The sequence below is a fragment of the Cucurbita pepo genome, chromosome 12, assembly GCF_057944985.1.
Source record: "Cucurbita pepo subsp. pepo isolate OVF chromosome 12, ASM5794498v1, whole genome shotgun sequence".
In the NCBI taxonomy this organism is placed as follows: domain Eukaryota; kingdom Viridiplantae; phylum Streptophyta; class Magnoliopsida; order Cucurbitales; family Cucurbitaceae; genus Cucurbita; species Cucurbita pepo.
In genome coordinates this window covers 12,073,679-12,095,537 of record NC_141809.1, presented here as the reverse complement: position 1 = coordinate 12,095,537, position 21,859 = coordinate 12,073,679, and the positions used below count along the sequence as shown (strand labels likewise).

The following is a 21,859-nucleotide window of genomic DNA, read 5'->3' as shown; positions in this document are numbered from 1 at the left end:
CCCGCGGTCAGAACTGTCGACATGTGTATACCGTCAGTTTCGTCGTAAACGGGGGAAGGGATGGTCCAGCGAGCGGACAGAAGAGCGAGGCCGGGTTAATCAATCCCAAGGAAAATCTCGAATGGAGGATACAAAGACCGAGATCAAAGATTCTTCCTCAGGTATTTCCAATCTTTCGATCTCTTTATCGTTCTTATCAACTTCATTTTAGCTGCTGTTGTTTTTTATTGTTCTGATGTTATGTGCGTCTCTTCAATTTGCTGTTTCTGAATATAATTCGCTTGAAGTTATTGCATTAAGTAAGGATCATCCAGTGGAGTACAAGTGATTACGCATTTCAGCTCTTCCAGTGATTTCTTGTCGGCGATTGGTGCGATATGGAGCTAGAAAACACTTGACAGCCCGTATTTTCAGTAATTAGTGGCGTTGATTGGTTACTACGGCTATTTTTAAGGCAATGTTTGATTTTAAATTATTAGAACGGTTTAATGTTCTAGGATTCATTAATTCAATGGGAATTATGTTTAGTTGAAAGGAATCGGCTGTCATTTCTGAAGAGGAACTTTCCTTCTGCGTTCTTTACAGCAAGTTATTATCATAGTGCATGAATTTTGAACTTGTGGTTGTTAAGGTGTTGCTCCAATTGTTTGTGAGGAGTTTTTGTAGATCAGAAATGAACTCTCTCTCTTATTGTGAGATCCCGCATTGGTTGGAGAGGGGAATGAAACATTCCTTATAAGAGTGTGGAAACCCCTTCCTAACAGACTTGTTTTAAAACCTTGAGGAGAAGCCCTTGAAGAGAAAGCCTAAAGAGGACAATATCTACTAATGATAGGCTTGGTCTATTACAAATGGTATCAGAATCAGTCACGGTACGAGGACGCTGGGCCCAAGAAGGGTGGATTGTGAGATCCCACATTGCTAGAGAGGGGAACGAAGCATTCTTTATAAGGATGTGGAAACCTCTTCCTAACAAACGCGTTTTAAAACCTTGAGGGGAAGCCCTTGAAGGGAAAGCTTAAAGATGATAATATCTGCTAACAGTGTACTTGGGTTGGGTTGTTACAATTATAGACTCGTAGTTTGATTTTGCTCGAAGCGTTTGGTTGACTGACGTTATCTCGTTTTTTGCTCTTGGTGTGCAACACACACATACTTTTAGAAGAAAAAGATGCAAAAGCACCCAATCTTTCTGAGAGAGCGAAAGAAGAGAGAGAGGCTGTAGCCCACCATAATGAATCACCACACCATCACAAAGAAACACATGGAAGAAGCAATGATATTGATGAGACTACGCCCGCCGAAGAAGTAAAGGCCCCCGGAGTGTTTGGGAGAGTCAAGGAAGAGATTGAGGCCGTAGTGGGAGAAATTCTTCCCAAGAAGGATTCTGGCGATCATTAGTTTTCTTTAAAGCAAGGAGAAGGGGGTTGACACCATGCTGTAATAATAAGGTTTGCTTTCTTCAATGATTCTTAGTTTCTTTCATGATGCAACTTGATACCATCTGAACAGTTATTTGAAAATATTAGCTGCAAAATATCTTGTTTGAAGACAAATTGACATGAAAAGTAGACCGTGTCTGATATGTCTGGCATTCATTTAAGTTTGTAAGCAACATAGAAATCCCATTAAGGTGTTTGTATATATTTATGTAGGTACCATTATATGTATATTGGCGAACAACCCACATTTTCCTTTGCCTTATATTTGATTGTTTTCCTTTTCTAGTCAGTTATGGTGACCACATGTCTCTGCCTATGTGTGTGTTTGTTCAAAATGGATTATAAAGAAAGGTGCAACTCAGCAAGAGAGGCATCCATGTTCTAGACATCCCCAAATTTAGGCCACTCATTTCTAGGCTTCCAAAACAGATTATTGGTGACTCCTAAATTCGTTAATCGATCGGTATGATCAATGTTTTCATCAAACTGCGGAGAGAAAAAGCAAGCATAATCTTACATTGGATTAGTTCAGGCTTAGGATCATGGTTTTCTGCCATGTTCAATGGCTTCAGATAGTTAGTTGTATTCTTATCCGTATGAGGAAAATTTCTAGAGCCTTGGCACATTATTCAGACGCTGAAACGGGAGGATTGTCAATAAGGATGCAAGTGAATCAGTTTGGCATGGTTTTCAGCCAAAATAGATTGATTGGGAACTCTCGTATTCTTTTACTCTATCTTCCTCTTATGTAGGAGATGAATCCCTTGTTTTTCCTCTTACGTAGGAGATAAAATTGAGAACAATTGAGGGAATCCTCTGTATCTCGAGAACTCAAAGTCCGTCCTCCAGAGGTCTTGGTTGGAGATAGATTGGCATTTTGAACTTGTTACGGACTCTTTTTGGCTGTATTTGAAAACTTTGACAACCTAGAAAAGCCAAACAGCTAATCCATCCCCATTCATTCTTCATAAATAGTATACCTTTAGTTTATGTATAACCGTCAAATCCAAACCCAAATCCAAATTTAAATTCAAATCCAAATCCGTGTCTAATTAGAGTAATTTAGATTTGGTAAATTTGCTGTCCGAAAATTTGACCTTGGTGACAGTAAAAATCTTGCTTCTTGTATGTTGGGCCTCTAGGTCCACTCCTTTGTCAATGTCTTGGCCCTTTTCTCCATTCATTCTGCGAGCATGGCATCTTGTTGGAGGTCAATAAATGCACTCTGCTGTCCCCCCCCCCCAATGACATTTTTGTAATTCTTGAGGATTCCTTTTGCTTAGCTACGAAGTATGTCTTTTCCACTCAAGTATGCTCAAGTTTACACATTCAATATTTGTTCTTTGCAATTTACCTTGGTTTTTAATAGGTTTAATATTCACTTTTTACTGGTGGATATTTTCTTTAATCTATCTCAAATTCAACCGACCTTACCTGATAGGCTGTAAAGGATTGTTGGAAATGAGTCCCACGTCAACTAATTTAGAGGATGATCATAGATTTATTAACAAAGAATACATCTCCATTATTACGAGGCCTTTTGGAAAAACCAACAGTAAAGTCTCAAAGTGGATAATATCATACTATTGTGGAGATCCGTGATTCCTAACATAGACATCCTACTTGACTTTATCCATAGTTTAATGTTATCTTCATCATCATCCATACCTAAGGAATTGATGCGGTATATTCATATCATAACATATCAACAGGAAGAACTAGCATTCGTATTGAGACTCGACTTCATAGGGAAGAAAATTTATGGATGGAATCAAATATGCAATATTTACAGACAAAAGTACTCGATTATTGGGGAAAAATCAATATACTTCTAATGTCGAATCGAGATCAACTAGGACAAACATAAAGCATTGGGTCGAACTCTTCTTCGGTGTCAAGGTAATAGCTATGAATAGTCATCGACTCTCGGGAAAGAGATATATAGTACCGAAAATTATGTATATAGGGAATAGTGTTTCTTTAGAACTCTTCAAACTAGTTCTAATATTATTCTTGAAAATAGGAGCGGAGGAAATGGCACGTGGGCATTCAAAAGACCAAGAAAGCAGCCCTTCATCGTTCAAAACAAGAGTGTTCCACAAAACGCCAAGCACTCAGGTCCACACTTGTTTCTTCCCTGCCGCCCTTTGAATCCAAATCCCTCTTTGGAATTTTCCCTACAACACTCTGTAGTTCCCATTAGGATAACTGATACCATTTGGATTTTAGAATTGGATTACTTTTTCTTTTTAATATTTCTTATCCTTTCTTCATGTCGTGCAGCCTCCTTCTAAACAGCCCTCTAATCCCATCTGGCTCGGTCTCATCTGTACCCATCTTTCCAATAATTGAGTGGGAGGGATTGATTTTGTCATTTAATATAATGGGAAAAGTATTGATTATTTGTAATCATGTTTTCCCCATTTTTCCTCCCAGAAAGCTGTTCCCCAAATTTTAAATTTGAACTCATTCCGGCTCCACTACCAAGGTTCCCAATTGACTTCATCAATTTTGATAATCTCACTTCCCCACTACTATATTCGTCCCATGAGAGGTGAATTAAGTATTAGTTATTATTTCCTAACGTCATTGATTTAATTATCTTACTCAAAAAAGAAAAGAATAGGAGACGGACAGATTTAAGTTATGATTAAATAGGTGATTGTTGAATTATTTATTGTCTGTTATTGTGTTATTGAATTATGATCAAACAGGTGATTGTTGAATTATTTGATGAAATATGCTATACATATTTATTTATTTCAAAGTGTATGATTGTCGTATCCAAAGAAGAAACGAGTATAAATTATTACTTGAGTTAAAAACAGACGGATCATTGAGTTATGATTAAACAGATGATTGTTGAATTATCGGATGAAATATACTGTACTTATTTATTTACTTGAAAGTGTATTATTGTCCTCTTGAGTTATGAACGGATGGGTAATTGAGTTATGATTAAACAGGTGATTGTTGAATTATTAGATGAAATGCACGTATACTTATTTATTTTAAAGAAAAGAGTAGATTATTACTTAAATTATGAACGAACGTAATACACTTTGCTTATTTATTTATTTGAAGACATATATACTCAATAACGTTTTAAACGTTGTTTTAACAAAAAGGCTTTTGTATGATTCCTTGGTAGATAGGGTTATTTAAATTGATGGGAAATGATGTGATGTTTTTTTTTTCTTTTAATTTTATTTTTATGAACTTTAATTTTTTTAATGCTAGATATTTTGATTGAACCAATCAAGTTAGCATCACAGAATAAGGTACTATCATACCAAAACTTTATATATTTAAATGAATTTGTCATCCATAATTCTTCATTTATGCAACCTTAATATCTCCATTGGCTTTATATTAAAGTCAACTATTGACCTAATATTTAAATTTGCATATAAATATAAGTGCTAGCAACATATTTTCTCGATCGATTTATAAGTGGGTTTTTCTCGATCAACCTGGTGAAATACCTTCCTATTGTCAAAGTTTGCGATGTAGATCGATACATACATAATCGGAGGCTTACGTTCGACTGGAATTTTAATAGTATTCATTTCTATTGAATTGCATTCTCTCAACTTATATAGAGAGTAAGGATCATAGAAAGCAGTGACGTCTAATTTTTAAAATATTAATGAATATTTTTCATTATTGTTATAAAAATAGGCAATAAATAAATCTAGATGTAAATTTCCACCTAACCCACAATATCTAGATGAGCGGAATTGTCCAATAATAAGACAAGTAAGATTGAAGTAAAGCTAAATATCTATTTCGATGTTGAAATGACTTGATATTCGATATTATGTCCCATTCAAATATATATTTAAAATTTTAAAATGGGCATCTTTCTAATAAAATCTTAAATTCTTTTCTTTCTCGTATCTCTTAAAATTATTTAATAACAAAAAATTAAAAAGCTTCTTTATTCTTACCCTCTCTTGGATAATTCCCAGCATACTAGGTTATAGGAAAGAATTTCATGCAACAAACCCTTTTAAAAGATACTTTATAATAAATAAAAAATATTTATATTAAAGAAAAATTATTAAAAAATAAATATAAAAAACACGTGGAATAATAAACAATAGAAAATGAAGGACTCCGATTAGTATATGGTCATGTTACAGGGAAATGTGGGGACCATCAAGTATCGAATTTAGATACAGAATCCTAATCCAAATCTTTGGTACGAGTGATTACAGAATCTCCAGTCAATTCACGAGCTTTCCATTTCGTGTAGCATAAGCTCTAACATGGAGTTCATTAATATTTATTTATTTTTTAATTGAACTTATGATATATATATATATATAATTAATTAATAAATAGGACAAGATTTGGAGATAACTAAGGGAAATGAGGAAGGTAGGTTGAACAGCAATGTTGTCTAAGATTAGATGGGCCCAGTTCCTCCACATATAATAATAATAATAATAATAATAATAATAATAATAATAATAATAATAATAATTTGTGAAAATTAGAAATTAAAAAAGAAAAAAAAAGAAAATAATAATATAGGAGGAGAAAATGGGGATTTGGCAGGGTTTGAAAAAGTGCCAGGTAGGATAACGTGGGGCCCGAAGGGCATGGGGGAGGAAGAGACTGATTCTCCCGTTGGAGGTGCCTTTGTTCGAGTTTGGAGAAGTTGACAGGTCATTTTAACAAAACCCACCATGTAAATCCTCAAATTTAAAAGAAAAAAATTAATAATAATAATAATTAAAAGAAATTGTACAAAAATGGAAAATATAGAAAAATATATATATATAGATATAAATATAGAGAGGGGATGGCCCGGAATTTCGTGTCATTGGTTCGGAGTTAATAGGGCAGAAAGAGAGAGAGGTAGAGAGAGAGAGAGAGAAAAAAGACATTTCTTTCTTTCTTTCTTTCTTTCTTTCTTTCTTTCTTTCTCTCTTTTTGGCCTAAAACCCTGTTTTTTCTTCTCTCTTCCCTCTGTCTTTCTCTAGATTTCCTCTCTCTACAAATTCACTTTCTCTCTCTACCTCTACCTCTTCTTCTCCTTTGTTTTTCCTCCTTGATCTCCCTCTTCTACTTCCATTCCTCTCCCTTTCTTCTCTCTTTTTCCGTCTCTCATGGATGGATTTGGTTCTTGATTCTTCCAGGTATCCTTTTTTTTTTTTTTTTTTTTTTTTGTTTTTGTTTTGTTGTTTGCTTTCTGGGTTTCTTGTTTTTGTTTGATTGTTTATGAATTTCTGATGTTTTGGATTGATGTTGCGTTATTGATGGAGGAATCTGCATCTGTGTTTCAGCTCCACATTATTGATTTTGCCCTTTTTCCTTTCGGTTTTTGATTTTCCCCAATGGTGATTGAGATTTGAGGTGAATTTGATACGTGTAGCTGTGTTCTTTGTTGTTTTAGCGTCTTCTTTTGATTTCTTTCCGTTTTTTGTGGCGTTTGGATTTCCTGTTAGGAATGATTTCTGGGTGTAATTTTGATTTTTGTTTTGTGGGTGTTAGCTGAAATTTGGAGAGTTTCTTTTGATTTTTCTTTTGTTTTGAAGGATGTTATATTGTTTTTCGTGATTTATGTTGATTGGTTGTGAGATGAATTTGACTGCAGCTTAGGTGTTTGATAGAATGTTTCTCCGTCTTAGGTATTCGTTTGCTGGTGGTGGATTTGCGCCATTGTCCTAATGGATGTTTTTTTTTTTTTGTTAATTTATTCATATGGTTGTGATTAGGTTGAACCTGGAGAAATTGCAGTAAGGTTTGTGTCCTTATCATATATCTTTCAAGATGAAAATCGAGTCGATGAGACGGGGAAGAATAAGGGAGAGGATCCGTCGAAGCCATCTTTATACGTTTGGTTGCCTCCGGGCAGACAGTGCACGGGAGGCTGATGATTCGAATCCTCTAACAGGACCTGGCTTCTCACGAACTGTTTGTTGTAACCAACCTCATCTCCATGAGAGGAATCCGTTGAGATACTGCACGAATTACATATCCACGACAAAGTATAATGTTCTTTCTTTCTTGCCTAAGGCTCTCTTTGAGCAATTCCGAAGGGTTGCCAATGTGTACTTTCTTATGGCTGCATTGTTATCGCTCACACCGGTTGCCCCATTTTCTGCCATGAGCATGATTGCACCTTTGGTATTTGTTGTTGGACTCAGTATGGCGAAAGAAGCTCTAGAGGACTGGCGTCGATTTGTGCAGGATATGAAGGTTAATCTCAGGAAAGTTTGTGTCCATAAAGGGGAAGGTGTTTTTGGTTATAGACCATGGCACAAGATTCGAGTAGGAGATATACTGAAAGTAGAGAAGGATCAATTCTTTCCAGCCGATCTGCTTCTCTTGTCATCATGCTATGAGGACGGTATATGTTACGTCGAAACAATGAATTTGGATGGCGAGACTAATCTCAAAGTAAAGAGATCTTTGGAAGTAACCTTACCGTTGGATGATGATGCAACTTTCAAAGATTTTACTGGAAAAATTTACTGTGAAGATCCCAACCCGAATCTTTACACATTTGTAGGTAACTTCGAGTATGATCGGCAGATTTATCCTCTTGATCCTAGTCAGATTCTCCTTAGAGATTCAAAATTGAGGAATACAGCTTATGCCTATGGGGTGGTGATATTTACTGGACATGATAGCAAAGTCATGCAGAATGCTACAAAATCTCCTTCGAAAAGAAGTGGAATAGAGAGAAAAATGGACAAAATTATTTACATCCTTTTTACTCTCCTTATATTGATCTCATCATTCAGCTCAATAGGTTTTGCTGTGAAAACAAAGTACGAAATGACAGATTGGTGGTATTTACGAACTACTGGCGATGATCATGATCCATTGTACAACCCTCGAAAGCCGACCTTATCAGGGCTCATACATTTAATCACAGCTCTTATACTTTATGGATATTTGATACCCATCTCGTTATATGTTTCCATCGAGATAGTTAAGGTTCTGCAAGCTTCCTTCATTAACCAAGATATTAACATGTATTGTGAAGAGACTGGCAATCCAGCTCGAGCTCGAACGTCAAACTTGAACGAGGAGTTGGGTCAGGTGGACACAATCCTATCTGACAAAACAGGCACCTTGACTTGCAATCAGATGGACTTTCTGAAATGTTCCATTGCTGGCACTGCATATGGGGTTAAAGCTAGTGAGGTTGAACTTGCAGCTGCAAGGCAGATGGCATATGATCTTGAGGAGGATGGAGAATATTCTGATGTTTATGGGCAAAAGAATAGCCGACAGCCTTCTATGGCAAATAGCAGAAAAGGGTCCGAGATTGAATTGGAGACTGTCGTTACTTCGGGTGATGGCAAGGATCAGAAGTCTGCCATAAAGTATTTTAGTTTCGAGGACAGCCGCCTAACTGGTGGAAACTGGTTGAATGAGCCCAATCCTGATGTCATTCTATTATTCTTCCGAATTTTAGGAATTTGTCACACTGCGATTCCCGAGCAGAACGAGGAGACTGGTGTTTATACATACGAGGCAGAGTCCCCCGATGAAGGCGCTTTTCTTGTTGCAGCAAGAGAATTTGGTTTTGAATTTTGTAAGAGAACACAGTCAACCTTGGTTGTCCGTGAAAAATATCCTTCACCTACCCAAGTAGTTGAAAGGTAGGATAGCATTATGATTATGTGCTCACTCACGCCTATTTTTCCAATGAATATTCTGTGTCATGCATTGCTGATGTTCTCTTGGGAATTTGTACAGGGAATACAAAATTTTGAATCTTTTGGATTTCACTAGCAAGAGAAAGAGAATGTCTGTAATTATTAGGGACGAGTTCGGCCAGATAATTCTTCTCTGCAAAGGTGCTGATAGGTGAGTCGCAAACTGCATTTTTCTTTTACCTTTTCATGAACATGAAGTAATTTTCTTCATTCTGAATTCTCCGATACTCTAATCGTGCAGCATCATCTTCGATCGACTAGCAAAGAACGGAAGAATGTATGAGGAAGCTACCACAAGGCATTTGAATGAATATGGAGAAGCAGGGTTGCGAACTCTGGCACTTGCTTACAGGAAGCTTGAGGAGTCCGAATATAACGCTTGGAACAATGAGTTTCAAAAGGCTAAGACATCCATTGGAGGAGATAGAGATGCAATGCTTGAGCGAGTATCCGACCTCATGGAGCGAGAATTAACCCTTGTTGGTGCTACTGCAGTGGAGGATAAGTTGCAGAATGGGGTGAGATGAATATCGATTTATCTGTAACTACGACTAATATCTGTTAACATGCTCGAGCTAGTATTTGATTTTTGTTTTTGTTCTAGGTCCCCCAATGCATAGACAAACTTGCACAAGCTGGTCTTAAGATCTGGGTTCTGACAGGAGATAAGATGGAAACTGCCATCAACATAGGGTCGGTTTTGCTAATCGATGGAAGGCGTTTCTTACAGCATACATTCCATGTTAAAAAATATATCTTCTTATGTTAAGTAAAAGACATTGTTTCTGTCTGCAGATATGCGTGCAGTTTACTGCGACAGGGAATGAAGCGGATCTGCATATCGTCGAACTCGGATTCCTTATCACAGGATGGCAAAGAGGTATGTGATAGTTTGAGAGAGAGCACATGAAACTGGCTACAGGAAATTGATTTCGTACGAATTAGGATTTATTGTCTTTTGTTACACCTCAGGCCATGAAAGCACATATTTTGAATCAAATCACCAACGCCTCACAAATGATCAATCTGGAAAATGATCCACATGCTGCATTTGCTTTAATCATTGATGGGAAGACTCTAACCTATGCTCTTGAGGACGATATGAAGCTCCATTTCCTCGGGCTTGCTGTTGATTGTGCGTCGGTCATTTGCTGTCGAGTCTCCCCTAGACAGAAGGCTCTGGTAGGACTTGCATTCTCATTTTAGGATTAACCATCTTGTATGCTATACTGTTCATATATCATATTTAAGCTGTTTATCGAATGGAAATCTGTTTGTTTCGACTTCGACCTCTTTGGGGGGCGTTTCTACAGATAACAAGGTTAGTGAAAGAAGGTACTGGGAAAACCACTTTAGCAATTGGCGATGGTGCAAATGATGTAGGAATGATTCAAGAGGCCGATATCGGTGTCGGTATCAGTGGGGTTGAAGGTATGCAGGTACACACAAACGACTCTCCTCTCTAAACTTTGTCTACTAAATGAATATCTCTACCCCTCACTTTTAACCTCTAATTTCTTAGGCTGTGATGGCTAGTGATTTCTCTATTGCTCAATTTCGATTTCTGGAAAGGCTTCTGGTAGTCCATGGCCATTGGTGCTACAAGAGGATAGCACAAATGGTAATGTTAGACTGTTCCTATTTTCTTTGTTATGTTCATAGCAAGTTTTGATTCCAAGAATTCAATGGTCGATCAACCCATTATGAATTATCATAGTTTTGTTTCCAAGAATTCAATGGTCGATCAACCCGTTATGAATTATCGGTAGTGGACGTTTTAAAATTCACCTTGATCTAACAAGGGTAGTTTTCATTTTCAGATATGCTACTTCTTCTACAAGAATATAGCATTTGGATTAACGCTGTTCTACTTCGAAGCATATGCTGGATTTTCTGGGCAATCAATCTATGATGATTTCTACATGTTATCATTTAATGTCATACTCACCTCATTGCCTGTAATTTCCCTTGGAGTTTTTGAGCAAGATGTTTCTTCTGAGGTCTGCCTCCAGGTAAAAGACACATTTTGAATACGATCCAACAAGCTGATTCGTGTTCGATTTCACATGCTAACCGTCATCGAAATTTGCAGTTCCCTGCACTGTATCAGCAAGGACCCAGAAACTTGTTCTTCGACTGGCCTCGGATTTTCGGATGGATGGGGAACGCTCTCTACTCCTCTCTAGTTACATTCTTCCTCAACCTCATCATCTTCTACGATCAGGCATTCCGCTCAGGCGGCCAAACTGCCGATATGACTACAGTGGGAACGACCATGTTTACATGCATCATATGGGCAGTAAATTGCCAGATTGCTCTCACAATGAGCCATTTCACCTGGATCCAACACCTTTTCGTGTGGGGTAGTATCGCGATGTGGTACTTGTTCATCTTACTCTATGGAATGGTTTTATCCTCTGGGAATGCCTATAAAATCTTTGTTGAAGCACTAAGTCCTGCCCCTGTTTACTGGATAGCCACCATTTTAGTAACAATTACCTGTAATCTCCCATATCTTGCCCACATATCCTTCCAGAGAAGCTTCCATCCATTGGATCATCAAATTATTCAAGAAATCAAATACTACAGAAAGGATGTTGAAGATTCACACATGTGGACCAGAGAAAGATCAAAAGCAAGGCAAAAGACAAAGATAGGATTCACAGCCAGAGTAGAAGCAAAGATCAGACAGCTGAAAGGAAAGCTGCAAAAGAAACATTCTTCCCTGGGCATGCCTCCTCCAAATGCTTCTGCTATATCATGAAAAACATCTTATTCTTCTTCACCTTCACCTAAATCTTCAAAATTTTTGGATTTTTTTCTAGAGTTCCTCTGCCATCTGAATGTTTTTCTGTTCTTTTGAAACCTTTTTCTGTTATGACAAATGGGTCGTCACCACATCGGTACCCCGTTCGTTATAGCGAAAAAAGAATGGCATCCGGAGCTCATGTATGTATCATAACTTAAAAAAAAAAGAATTTGAAATGTTAAGAGCTTGTAGAATAGCTGATACCCTAAAGCAAGTTGCTGTTCCCATTCTTTCCCTATGGTTTGTTTGTATATCCCCTTATTCATGTTATTAAGAGATTCAAAATTGACTATGTCAGCTCATTCAGCTTTGTTTCAATCACTCTGGATCATCTGATGTTTATTTTGCTTTATGTTTTCATCTGCACGAACATTCATTGATAAGACATTGGTTTTGCTGTCAAATTTGATCTGCTCAATCCTGATTTGTCCATTTGATTATTAAACTATGCATAGTTTCATCAGTTTTTGCAGATGAAGCAAACAAGAGAACAATAATTGCCATGTGAAACTGTCTCTCATTTCTAGACTAAATCATTCCTTCCATCTTCTTACTCTTCCTTTTGAGACATTTCGATTAGAACATATCAAGTTATCTATCAATCGATTTGAAAATAACGTGTTCATTTGGCAAAGTAGCTAAAAGTTAGAGCTTCTACCCCTTCCATTCTGATTCATGAAAGAATTGTGAAAGAATTGTGAAAGCTAACAGAAAGATTTCGTTCGGTCTTTGTAGAACTAGTGCTACGGTTGCCTGCGTGTAGGGCCATCCCACTCCCGTCTTGGGGCACTAAGGGGCAAGTTTTTGGTTCAGACGGTAGTGTTTTTCTCCCGCATTGCTAGTAGGTTGATGGGTCGGACTGACACAGATGTTTTGGCCTTGTGTTTATGTTCAGAAATGGATCAGAAAACATTGGTTTTGTGAAGAAAAGCATCACTTTAAACAGAACCCAGTTTCCCTTTTCCCCATATGCCACAAATTTTGAACAGAAAACAATTCCGATCGTAATCCATCAACTTTGCAGTCATTACAGAGACCCTTTTCAAGCCGTTTCTCTTTCTATTGGGATTTGTAGATATAAAGAAGGAAAAAACAGAGTAAAAAAGCATATGAAAAACTCAAACTTTCATGTTTTTCTTTTTTCAGGAACTCAAGAAGATCAACTGAAGAAGACTCACATAGTTTACATATTGAGGAAATCCAAGATCCAAACAAGAAACTTATACAACAAATTGCTATAATATACATCACCTCCATCCGTACACCACTTGAGTGTATGTGTTCTTGATCCATCTGAAACTCTTTCTCAGAGACCCTTTCATCTTCCCTTCCACTGCATAAACCTTATATCCAGCGACCCTCGTTTTCCTCTGCAATTCTGGGTCCTTGAAACTCCAGCTTTTAGAAGAAGACCCAATATTGCTTTTGCCTTTCTTCATCTTTACCTCTTTGTTCGATTGATTTTGCACAGAACCTGCATAGCTGACACTGTAAGACCTCAGATCTTGCATATTTGTTGGGGCAGCCTTGTTCTCTGTGTAGCTTTCAATCTGCATTCTGCCTTCTCTGCAGGATTTGGATCTGAAATCCTCCATTACCCAAACTCCAAAGAGACTAAATTGGGAAAGGGAAGGAAAAAGGGCTTCTGGGTCTCCTTTTTATGGTGGTTTTAGATCAGGGAAAGGCCTATTTATAAGTAATATTGGGGAAAATAAAAGAGTATTGGAGCAGTTCAGGATCAGGACGTATTTAATAAGTATAGGGATTGCCATTTACAATTGTCTTCTCTCCAGGGAGCTGAAAATGTTGACTCTTTGGCTTGTAGAATGGCCATAAAGTCACCTCCTTTTAAATAAAAACACTTGAATCAAGGCTTGTCATGAAAGCAAGTGGTTGCAACAACTCCTCTCACGAACAAATGGTTTTCGTTGAATATCTGTTGCGTTAGCATCATTTACGAATGATGTTAAGTTCAACGGCATTGTAAGCTCCGAGATACTAAAATGATCTATATGAATGGATAAAGATACAAAATATTTCTTTATTTTAGCTCGTGAGTTTGATCATGTGCGGTTTTATCACGACCGTAAATGTTGGGGGAGAAGAAATTGAATGGTTGTGACGAAAATGAGAATGTTGATTGATTGATGGAGTGAAGTGGGTCGAACTGAGCATCAAATCTTGCCCACCATTTCCATTATTTCAGATTCTTCAATTGAATTGATAGTTCTGTTTTTCTTGAATGATGAAGGGAGAGGGGCCCCTCAGCACAAGTTTTCAATAAACTCATTAATTGAAAGGCAGTGAAGTGAGATGTTGCATTAGGCGTAGGGTATTGATGAATGTTCCAAGGTTGTATAGCCATCCGTAAGGGTGGCCCTGAGAGGCATCATAACAGGGTTAAAAGGGCATTGGCCTCGATATAGTAATGAGTTCCAAAATGAGTTCTTGGAACGACTTTCTACTAATGTTTGAGGGATGTGGAGACAGTGTAACAGTCCAGATCCACCAACAGATATTGCCGTCTTTGGACTTTTCTTTTCAGACTTCCCTTCAAAGTTTTAAAACGTGTTTGGTAGGTGAAGGTTTCCATACCCTTATAAAGGGTATTTTGTTTTCTTCTCCAACCAATGTGGAACATCACACATCGATCACCACCGTTGCGGCTTTTGGTAATGTTAGCTAACAAAGACTAGGGGAAGGTTTCCATACTCTTATAAAGGGTATTTTGTTTTCGGGAAGGTTTCTATACCCTTATAAAGAGTATTTTGTTTTCTTCCCCAACCAATGTGGAACATCACACATAAATCACCACCGTTGCGACTTTTGGTAATGTTAGCAGAGTGATGGAAGTGACTTGGGCGTATGGTACTTAGTATGTAAGTGTCACGTCGGTATGGTACTTTCCTAACACCCTTTGAAATCAGAGTTGGTATGTAAGTGTCACGTCGGTATGGTACTTTCCTAACACCCTTTGAAATCAGAGTATATGTAATGGAGTCCAACCTATTGCCTCCCTAGAAATTAGCCTTCCTTGGTAAGTAGGGTCGGATTAGAACAACTTTTCTTTTAAGCACTTCAAAAGTTAATCGAAAGAGGCCTGGTTCTCTTTTAAGAATTTAATAGTTTCTTCTTTTAGATGTAAATTAAACCCATATACATAACAATTAATTTTGTTTATTAGTGAATGGATCCACCAACTATAAAACTAAGAAAACAAAACGAAAGATACCAAAGGATTCCCTCAACAAAGGAATCTTAAAAACTCTTGTTCATTCACAGAGTAATATAAACGTCCAACGTCCATCTAACAGAGATTTGAACTTTTCGAGCAGTCTGTAACTCACTATAGGCTCGAGAAGGCTTGAGAAACAAAGATGACAAACAACCAACCCCTTAAAAAGCACCATTCTTAGATGGAGCTGAATTTGACATGAAGCAGAAGGCCTCTTCCAACCGAATATAAGAACATAAAGAGATGTAACACAAATAAATTCCTGATAAACAAATTGAGTTTCAATCAAATGCAATTGGATACAATTCTCAAAATCTTGCACAGAAAGCAGAGACCATAAATCATTAACAAAATGTCAGTCTGATAATACTAATATACGAAAACAGAGTGAAGAGACAGTAGAAAAATGTTCAAGTGGGGGTGAGAGGTGAGGGGTGGGGGGCGGGGGGCTAAATAGTGTCCTTCAGAGATAAGAAAAAATCCCATCCCTATGAACAAAAACAAAACAGAACACAAAGAAAAGCTAAACAAAAACCTCATCATAGGAGATCAGCAACATTGGCTGGCAGCTCCTCAACGACCACATTATAGAACTTCTGAATATCAAAAAGCATTCTCTCATCATCGCTTGTAACAAAATTAATGGCCACACCTTTTCTTCCGAAACGCCCACTTCGACCAATTCGATGAAGATAATTCTCTGGTTGGGTTGGCAAATCATAATTTATAACAAGGGAGACTTGCTGAACATCAATACCTCGAGCTAACAAGTCAGTTGTGATAAGAACACGAGACGAGCCAGACCGAAATTCACGCATGATTATATCTCGAGTGTTCTGGTCCATGTCACCGTGGGTGGCCGATACGGTATGGTCTCGGCTTCTCATCTTGTCTGTAAGCCAATCGACCTTGCGACGTGTGTTAACAAAGATGACACTTTGAGTGATAGCCAGAGTCTCGTAGAGATCACATAACGTTTCAAGTTTCCAATCTTCCTTGTCAACATTTACGTAAAATTGTTTGATACCCTCCAAAGTAAGCTCATCACGCTTTACCAAGATCCTGACAGGCTTGTTCATGAATTTCCTAGTGATCTCCAAAGCTTCGGGTGGCATTGTGGCTGAGAACACCCCAACTTGAATTTTTGATGGCAACAGCTGGAAAATGTCATAAATCTAACACCACAAAAAGCAGTAACATAAAAAGCCATTAGAAATCTTCATTCTATGACAAATGAAGAGAAAAAAAAATACAAATACAAAGCAAGGCTTCCATAAGGCAAGAGGAACAAATTCAGCACTGATGAACCTAATAATAATACAATATTTATGTTAAATTCCTCCCTACAAAACACAATCATCATGAAAATGCTGGTTCAACAAGATACCTGATCTTTGAAACCTCGAGAAAGCATTTCATCAGCTTCATCCAATACAAACATCTTAATAGAATCCGGACGAAGAGATTGCCTCCTTAACATGTCAAACACACGACCAGGTGTTCCAACTACGACGTGAACACCAGCTTGAAGAATGCGTTGATCCTCACGGACGCTTGTCCCTCCCACACAAGCATGTACCTTAACACCAAGATAATCTCCAAGAGCTCTCATAACCTTCTCAATTTGTTGAGCAAGCTCCCTAGTCGGAGCCAAAACTAAAGCCTGGCACTGGACTAGACCATAATCAAGTTGCTGCAATATTCCAGAGCAAAAGGTTGCAGTCTTCCCAGTTCCAGACTGAGCCTGCTGAATCACATCAAGGCCTTTGCAGAAGGGAACAATACCTCTTTGCTGAATTGCAGATGGCTTCTCGAAACCTTAAAGAAGGGAGGAAACCCTTGGAATTAGATAAAGAATTACACAGAATATTTGAGACAAAACAAGCAAAAATCAAAAGAAATAAAAATGAAGCAAATAAGTATATACCATAGGCATAAATGCCTCTAAGGAGGTTTTCTTGCAGCCCCATCGAATCAAAACTTTCATAAACTTCATCATATGAGGTAAAAAATTCCTGGCCTTCTGCCGAAAGACTGCAAGGAGGAGCAAGAAAATAATACTGAATTAGCGCATAGACATGGAAGCAAAAAGAAATCTCAAAGGACAATAATGAAAAAAGGAAATAAGAGAATCACTTACATCTCATTCATTTTAGTATCATATTGGCGAGAATCAAACTGGGATCCTTCTGGAGCCAAACCTGCCATGGCTGTAAGTGGAAAATGGTGCAAAATATAAGAGATCACTACATAAAGGAAACACTAAGACGAACAAACAAATAAAAAAACCCGAAATTACGCAGCCATGGAAATAATAAATTCATAATCATTTTATCAACCCGACCAACGGATAAACAGAACATTACGAATTCGTCAGAAAGGAAATCTGTAACAGAAAAGCCAAACTTGCAATCCTTATAAAGAGGATACCAAGCATTAAAATTCTGTCTCAATGTAGGAAAAGGAGTCAGGGCTATCTGATATTTTTTTTCTCAAAAAAGAAAAGAAAATCAGACACCGCTTTAACCTTTTCCAAAGCAGATGCTGTTAAAATAATCATAAAAAAAAAAACCCCAAAACAAAGTATAAACAAGAATTCCTGTATGAATTACACTGCGTTCCATACGAAAAAGCAAAGAATAGGCCTAGTCTAAATAAGTAGAAACAGATTCATGTGGATTAAAGAAACAATTACAACCCATAAACAAACAAAGAAACAAAGAGAATAAGGAACTCGACCTACAACCACAAGTCCAGATTAGCGTCAAATCCCGACATAACAAAACAAAAAGGAAAGAAAACCTAAAGAAAAAGATAATCAAAGAGGCACACATACATACAACCATATTCGTCCAGTGAAATTAGTAGAAAAGGAAGCAAAATCAAAAGAGAAAGGAGTGAATCAGACCTGCGGATCGACAAGAACAGAGAGGAAGTTGAAGCAGAAGGAGATTGAAGAAAGGGCGCTAGGGTTTGCCAAACTCCTCGGATCTGATCCGTGGAGTTGGAGGCGAGTGTTGGGCAAAGCGCAGCGAAAGAGGGAAACGAAAGGGAAGGGTGTTAGGTTTTTGTAGTAACACTGAGAATAATTAACCAAATTTCCGAAACTACCCTTTCTCTTTATTATTATTTTTTTAATTCTTTTAATATTATTAATTACATATATTTTTAAATGTATAAATGGGTGGATTGGTTTTCTACAAAAAAAAAAAAAAAAAAAAAAAAAAAAAAAAAAAAATGGTGAATTTATTCGAAAATATTTAAAGTTAATTGTTTTACATTATTATTATTATTATTATTATTATTATTATTATTATTATTATTATTATTATTACAGTAAGATTTCACTACATTTTTTAATTATTTAAATAAAATTCACATCAATATTTTTTAACTATATATTCTTTATATTTATTTAAATCAGTTTTTACGTTCTAATATAAAAAATGAATTTTAGAAATATATTTTTTATAATTATTAAAAGATTAGATCAAATATATTTTTTTAATTTTAGATGTTTCCTCCCTTTATAAAAAAATGTTATTATTTTTAGATTAATACACGAATTTATAAATTTACTAATTCAAATAATTGTAATAATTACCGTTATAAATATTTAAACCCAATTACAATATTAAAGTAGTAATAATGAATTTTGAAGGGGTTTTTGTTGTTAAGTTAAACCGGTTCGGGATTAGATTTAATTAGTTATGAATTAGAGAGTAAACATAGTTGTGTGGTTGATTGATTTATGGGTTACGCTCTCTTATAGAATATGTTTCTTAAAATGTTTTGAGACTTGTTTTTATTTATCACTTGGTTGTACACGATGATATTTCGTTATTGATGTCATAGCCGCTCCCGGATGATGATACTTAATTGGTGGTTGTCATAGCTATTCTCAGGTGGTGATACTAATTGGTTAATTGGTGGTGGTTGGTCATTGGTTATTCACGCGATGATATTTCGTTATTGATGTCATAGCCACTCCCGGATGGTGATACTAATTGGTTAATTGGTGATTGTCATAGCCACTCTCAGGTGGTGATATTAATTGGTTAATTGGTGGTGGTTGGATTAGTTATTCAAGATCATGACCATAACCATCTTTAGAAGTTCGGAAAGGTTTAGATATTGTTTATAATTATTACTATGGTCACAGTGGGGTGATGAAAATGTTTTTATGGAAAGGTTAGTAGCTAGTCACTAAGACCCATTGATTTCGTTCGATTAGTCATACAATAATTTGCATGTCTAACCCCGATATGAGAGTTTCTTACTAAGTATTTTTAATACTCAACCTGTAAAATAATCTTCGAGTTAAGAAATAAGAACTCAACCTGTAAAATGGTGATCTTCGAGTTAAGAAGTAAGAACTCAACCTATAAAATGATGATCTTCGAGTTAAAAAGTTAGAACTCAACCTATAAAATAATGATCTTCGAATTAAGAAGTAAGACCGTGACGTGGAAGTAACAAATAGGGCAAAAAAGTTGTTCCTGAACTCGGAAGATTTCACATTTTCTTTATTAAAAACGCTTCCACTTCTTAATGCTTTTCAAGAAAACTCTTAGATAGGGAGATTGAAACAATAATGCTTTTCAATTGAATTCTTTTTAAAGTTCCTTTCATGGGTGTCTAAAGCTCTCTTTTAGCATCTTTTCATTTTAAACTATAAAATTGTTATCTTTATAGTTCGGAGATTAAAACGGAACAACCCAAAAAATGCAAGACGTTCATGAGAGAATGAACGAATTTTTAGGATAAGCAAAACCTCCCAAAAAATTAACCTAATGTGAACATTGAATCAAAAGGTCTTAACTATAAAAGAACACATAAAAGACTCTTATGCGTTCACATGGTGATGGGGGATTCAAATGGGTACTTTCTGTAATGGCCCAATTTCACCGCTAACCGATAGTCTTTTTTGAGCTTTTCCTCAAGGTTTTAGAACGAGTCTGCTAGGGTATCAAATAGTATCAAAGCGGATGCATTTTAAAACCTTGACGGGAAGCCCCAAAGAAGAAAATATCTACCAACGGTAGGCACTTCCTGATACAAAAATGTCACCATTTTATTCTTTAAACCATCTTGTAAATCCTGCAGTCTTCTAAGATTGATTTGAAGAGCAGAAGAATCAATGGAAAGGAAATGCTTTAAAGACTGATTTGATTGGAGCTTTATGAAGAGAGGAGAAGTCATTACCTATTGCTGAAGAAACTATTCCTTCCATTTCGCAGATTATTGGTTTATTGTACAGTTGCCTTTGTCATCCCCTCCAAGACATGGCTGCCTCTCCTCTAGTCGTTCAAGCTGTTGCACTGACTGTAGTCCATTTGTCAAAGTTCAGTCATTCCAATCAGTTTTGTCCCAGTGATCATCCGCCCCATAGCTTCACTCAAGATAAAGCGAAAGTCATCCGTTTCCTGTTCACTCAATTCTCTGAGGTTGAGCCCAACCAGGCGGACCTGATCATCCGCAAGAGGCTCCATGGGAAGCTGCTGTGCGACCTCTGGCGCAACTATCTTAGTCGCAGGATTGGCCCCGCGTAAGGCATGTGCACAGGAGGGCGTAGGTGAAACAAAATTCAAATGGACTGATTCGCCTTCCTTCATGTCGTAGCCTTGGCTTATCGCCAGGTCTTGCATTAGATACTGCCTTTAATTTTGCAGACTGATGAAGCCAAGCAGCTGATGCAAAAGCCAAAGAATGTGCCAAAAATATGGGAGGACCTGTCAGTTGTTTAATGCCTGTAACTGAAACTCTAATAGTTATGGTTAGAAGGTTGGTAAAATGAAAGCAGTTCAACATGATGAAAATATAGAGATGCCAAACTATAAAAGCAATGCACCTGCTGCTTTAGCATGTGGCGCTCCAATGGCTGAAAGCATTCGAAGGACGTTGAGGATCTAGAACCGATGTAGATCGACGTTCCCAGATTTGTTCCATCGTCCCAAGTAACAACCTTCTCTCAAATAACAATCAAGGGTAGTGCATAGAGAAATTTAGAGCATATCTATCCTATTTTTCAATTTTCTCAGTTCAATCATCGTGCGGTATCATTTCGGAACGGCCATTTATCAAGATAGCAAGACACTGTAAAGATAACAAATCATTTGCAACTGACCAACTTCAGTGCTTAAAAAGTATTTTCAAGTACTAAGAAAGTTATTCCGAACAAGCCCTAAATAGATACAATTTCATTTTGTGAGATACCACATCGGTTGAAGAAGGGAACGAAACATTCCTTTTAAGGGTGTGAAAACCTCTACCTAGTAGACACGTTTTAGAACTGTGATACAATATCTGCTAGCGGTGGAATTGAGCTGTTACACATTTATAACTAACATGCTTCAAATCAACCTTCCTCGTTTTTTCTCTCCCATATAGAAAATCAACACTAAGCCTAACTTCTCCGAAAGGGAACCAAATTCCCTTTTAAGATCTCATAGTACGAACACCTATCGCCCACTTCAACTACAATGATCAAACAATTGCTAAGAACAAGAAGGTAAAAAAAAAATTCTACGGCAGGATTGGAATTCTTAAATCAAGGATGATCAGCAAGGTAAAATTATGACCCCAGATAGTCTCATATACCAACATCAATAGAGCATGAACAGACAAGAAATAAAAGTTGAATTCATTCCTCAAATCATGAATAAGACTATCCAATATCCTAAGCTCAAAA

At 37.0% G+C, this 21,859-nt stretch overlaps 4 protein-coding genes across 5 annotated transcripts; 2 read left to right on the top strand and 2 right to left on the bottom strand.

Moving 5' to 3' along the window:
- Positions 1-2: 2 nt before the first annotated feature.
- On the top strand, positions 3-1,731 carry LOC111806528 (uncharacterized). 2 transcript variants are annotated; one of them, XM_023691881.2, is made up of 2 exons: positions 3-161; positions 1,163-1,731. In XM_023691881.2, exons 1-2 carry the CDS (start codon positions 122-124, stop codon positions 1,399-1,401), a joined length of 279 nt encoding a protein of 92 aa, XP_023547649.1. In that variant the 5' UTR covers positions 3-121; the 3' UTR covers positions 1,402-1,731. The 2 variants fall into 2 exon arrangements, with proteins under 2 accessions (XP_023547649.1, XP_023547650.1); XM_023691882.2 differs by having other exon boundaries at positions 6-161; positions 1,166-1,731.
- A 4,546-nt stretch (positions 1,732-6,277) lies between these two features.
- LOC111806784 (putative phospholipid-transporting ATPase 4) lies at positions 6,278-12,254 on the top strand. Its single transcript, XM_023692240.2, has 11 exons — positions 6,278-6,589; positions 7,169-9,067; positions 9,165-9,275; positions 9,366-9,642; positions 9,729-9,817; positions 9,920-10,004; positions 10,097-10,306; positions 10,438-10,563; positions 10,647-10,745; positions 10,945-11,136; positions 11,217-12,254. The coding sequence occupies exons 2-11, from the start codon at positions 7,224-7,226 to the stop codon at positions 11,886-11,888; spliced, it is 3,705 nt and encodes a 1,234-aa protein (XP_023548008.1). The 5' UTR covers positions 6,278-6,589; positions 7,169-7,223; the 3' UTR covers positions 11,889-12,254.
- Positions 12,255-13,043: 789 nt separating this feature from the next.
- LOC111807334 (uncharacterized) lies at positions 13,044-13,750 on the bottom strand. Its single transcript, XM_023693011.2, has one exon. The coding sequence runs from the start codon at positions 13,526-13,528 to the stop codon at positions 13,181-13,183; it is 348 nt and encodes a 115-aa protein (XP_023548779.1). The 5' UTR covers positions 13,529-13,750; the 3' UTR covers positions 13,044-13,180.
- A 1,734-nt stretch (positions 13,751-15,484) lies between these two features.
- Positions 15,485-18,236, bottom strand: LOC111807209 (eukaryotic initiation factor 4A-11). The gene is made up of 5 exons (XM_023692823.2): positions 18,077-18,236; positions 17,309-17,378; positions 17,096-17,202; positions 16,556-16,986; positions 15,485-16,343 (listed from the first exon to the last, which is right to left on the bottom strand). Exons 2-5 carry the CDS (start codon positions 17,374-17,376, stop codon positions 15,708-15,710), a joined length of 1,242 nt encoding a protein of 413 aa, XP_023548591.1. The 5' UTR covers positions 17,377-17,378; positions 18,077-18,236; the 3' UTR covers positions 15,485-15,707.
- Positions 18,237-21,859: the final 3,623 nt, after the last annotated feature.

Excerpts from the sequence above, each read along its gene's own strand:
- LOC111806528 (XM_023691881.2), top strand. The coding sequence starts at position 122 with ATGGAGGATACAAAGACCGAGATCAAAGATTCTTCCTCAG. Across the intron at positions 162-1,162 it reads GATCAAAGATTCTTCCTCAG|AAGAAAAAGATGCAAAAGCA; the intron begins GTATTTCCAATC and ends ACATACTTTTAG.
- LOC111806784 (XM_023692240.2), top strand. The coding sequence starts at position 7,224 with ATGAAAATCGAGTCGATGAGACGGGGAAGAATAAGGGAGAGGATCCGT. Across the intron at positions 9,276-9,365 it reads CTCTGCAAAGGTGCTGATAG|CATCATCTTCGATCGACTAG; the intron begins GTGAGTCGCAAA and ends CTAATCGTGCAG. Across the intron at positions 9,818-9,919 it reads GAAACTGCCATCAACATAGG|ATATGCGTGCAGTTTACTGC; the intron begins GTCGGTTTTGCT and ends TTCTGTCTGCAG.
- LOC111807334 (XM_023693011.2), bottom strand. The coding sequence starts at position 13,528 with ATGGAGGATTTCAGATCCAAATCCTGCAGAGAAGGCAGAATGCAGATT.
- LOC111807209 (XM_023692823.2), bottom strand. The coding sequence starts at position 17,376 with ATGGCAGGTTTGGCTCCAGAAGGATCCCAGTTTGATTCTCGCCAATAT. Across the intron at positions 16,987-17,095 it reads TAGAGGCATTTATGCCTATG|GTTTCGAGAAGCCATCTGCA; the intron begins GTATATACTTAT and ends CCCTTCTTTAAG. Across the intron at positions 16,344-16,555 it reads CTCGAGGTTTCAAAGATCAG|ATTTATGACATTTTCCAGCT; the intron begins GTATCTTGTTGA and ends TTGTGGTGTTAG.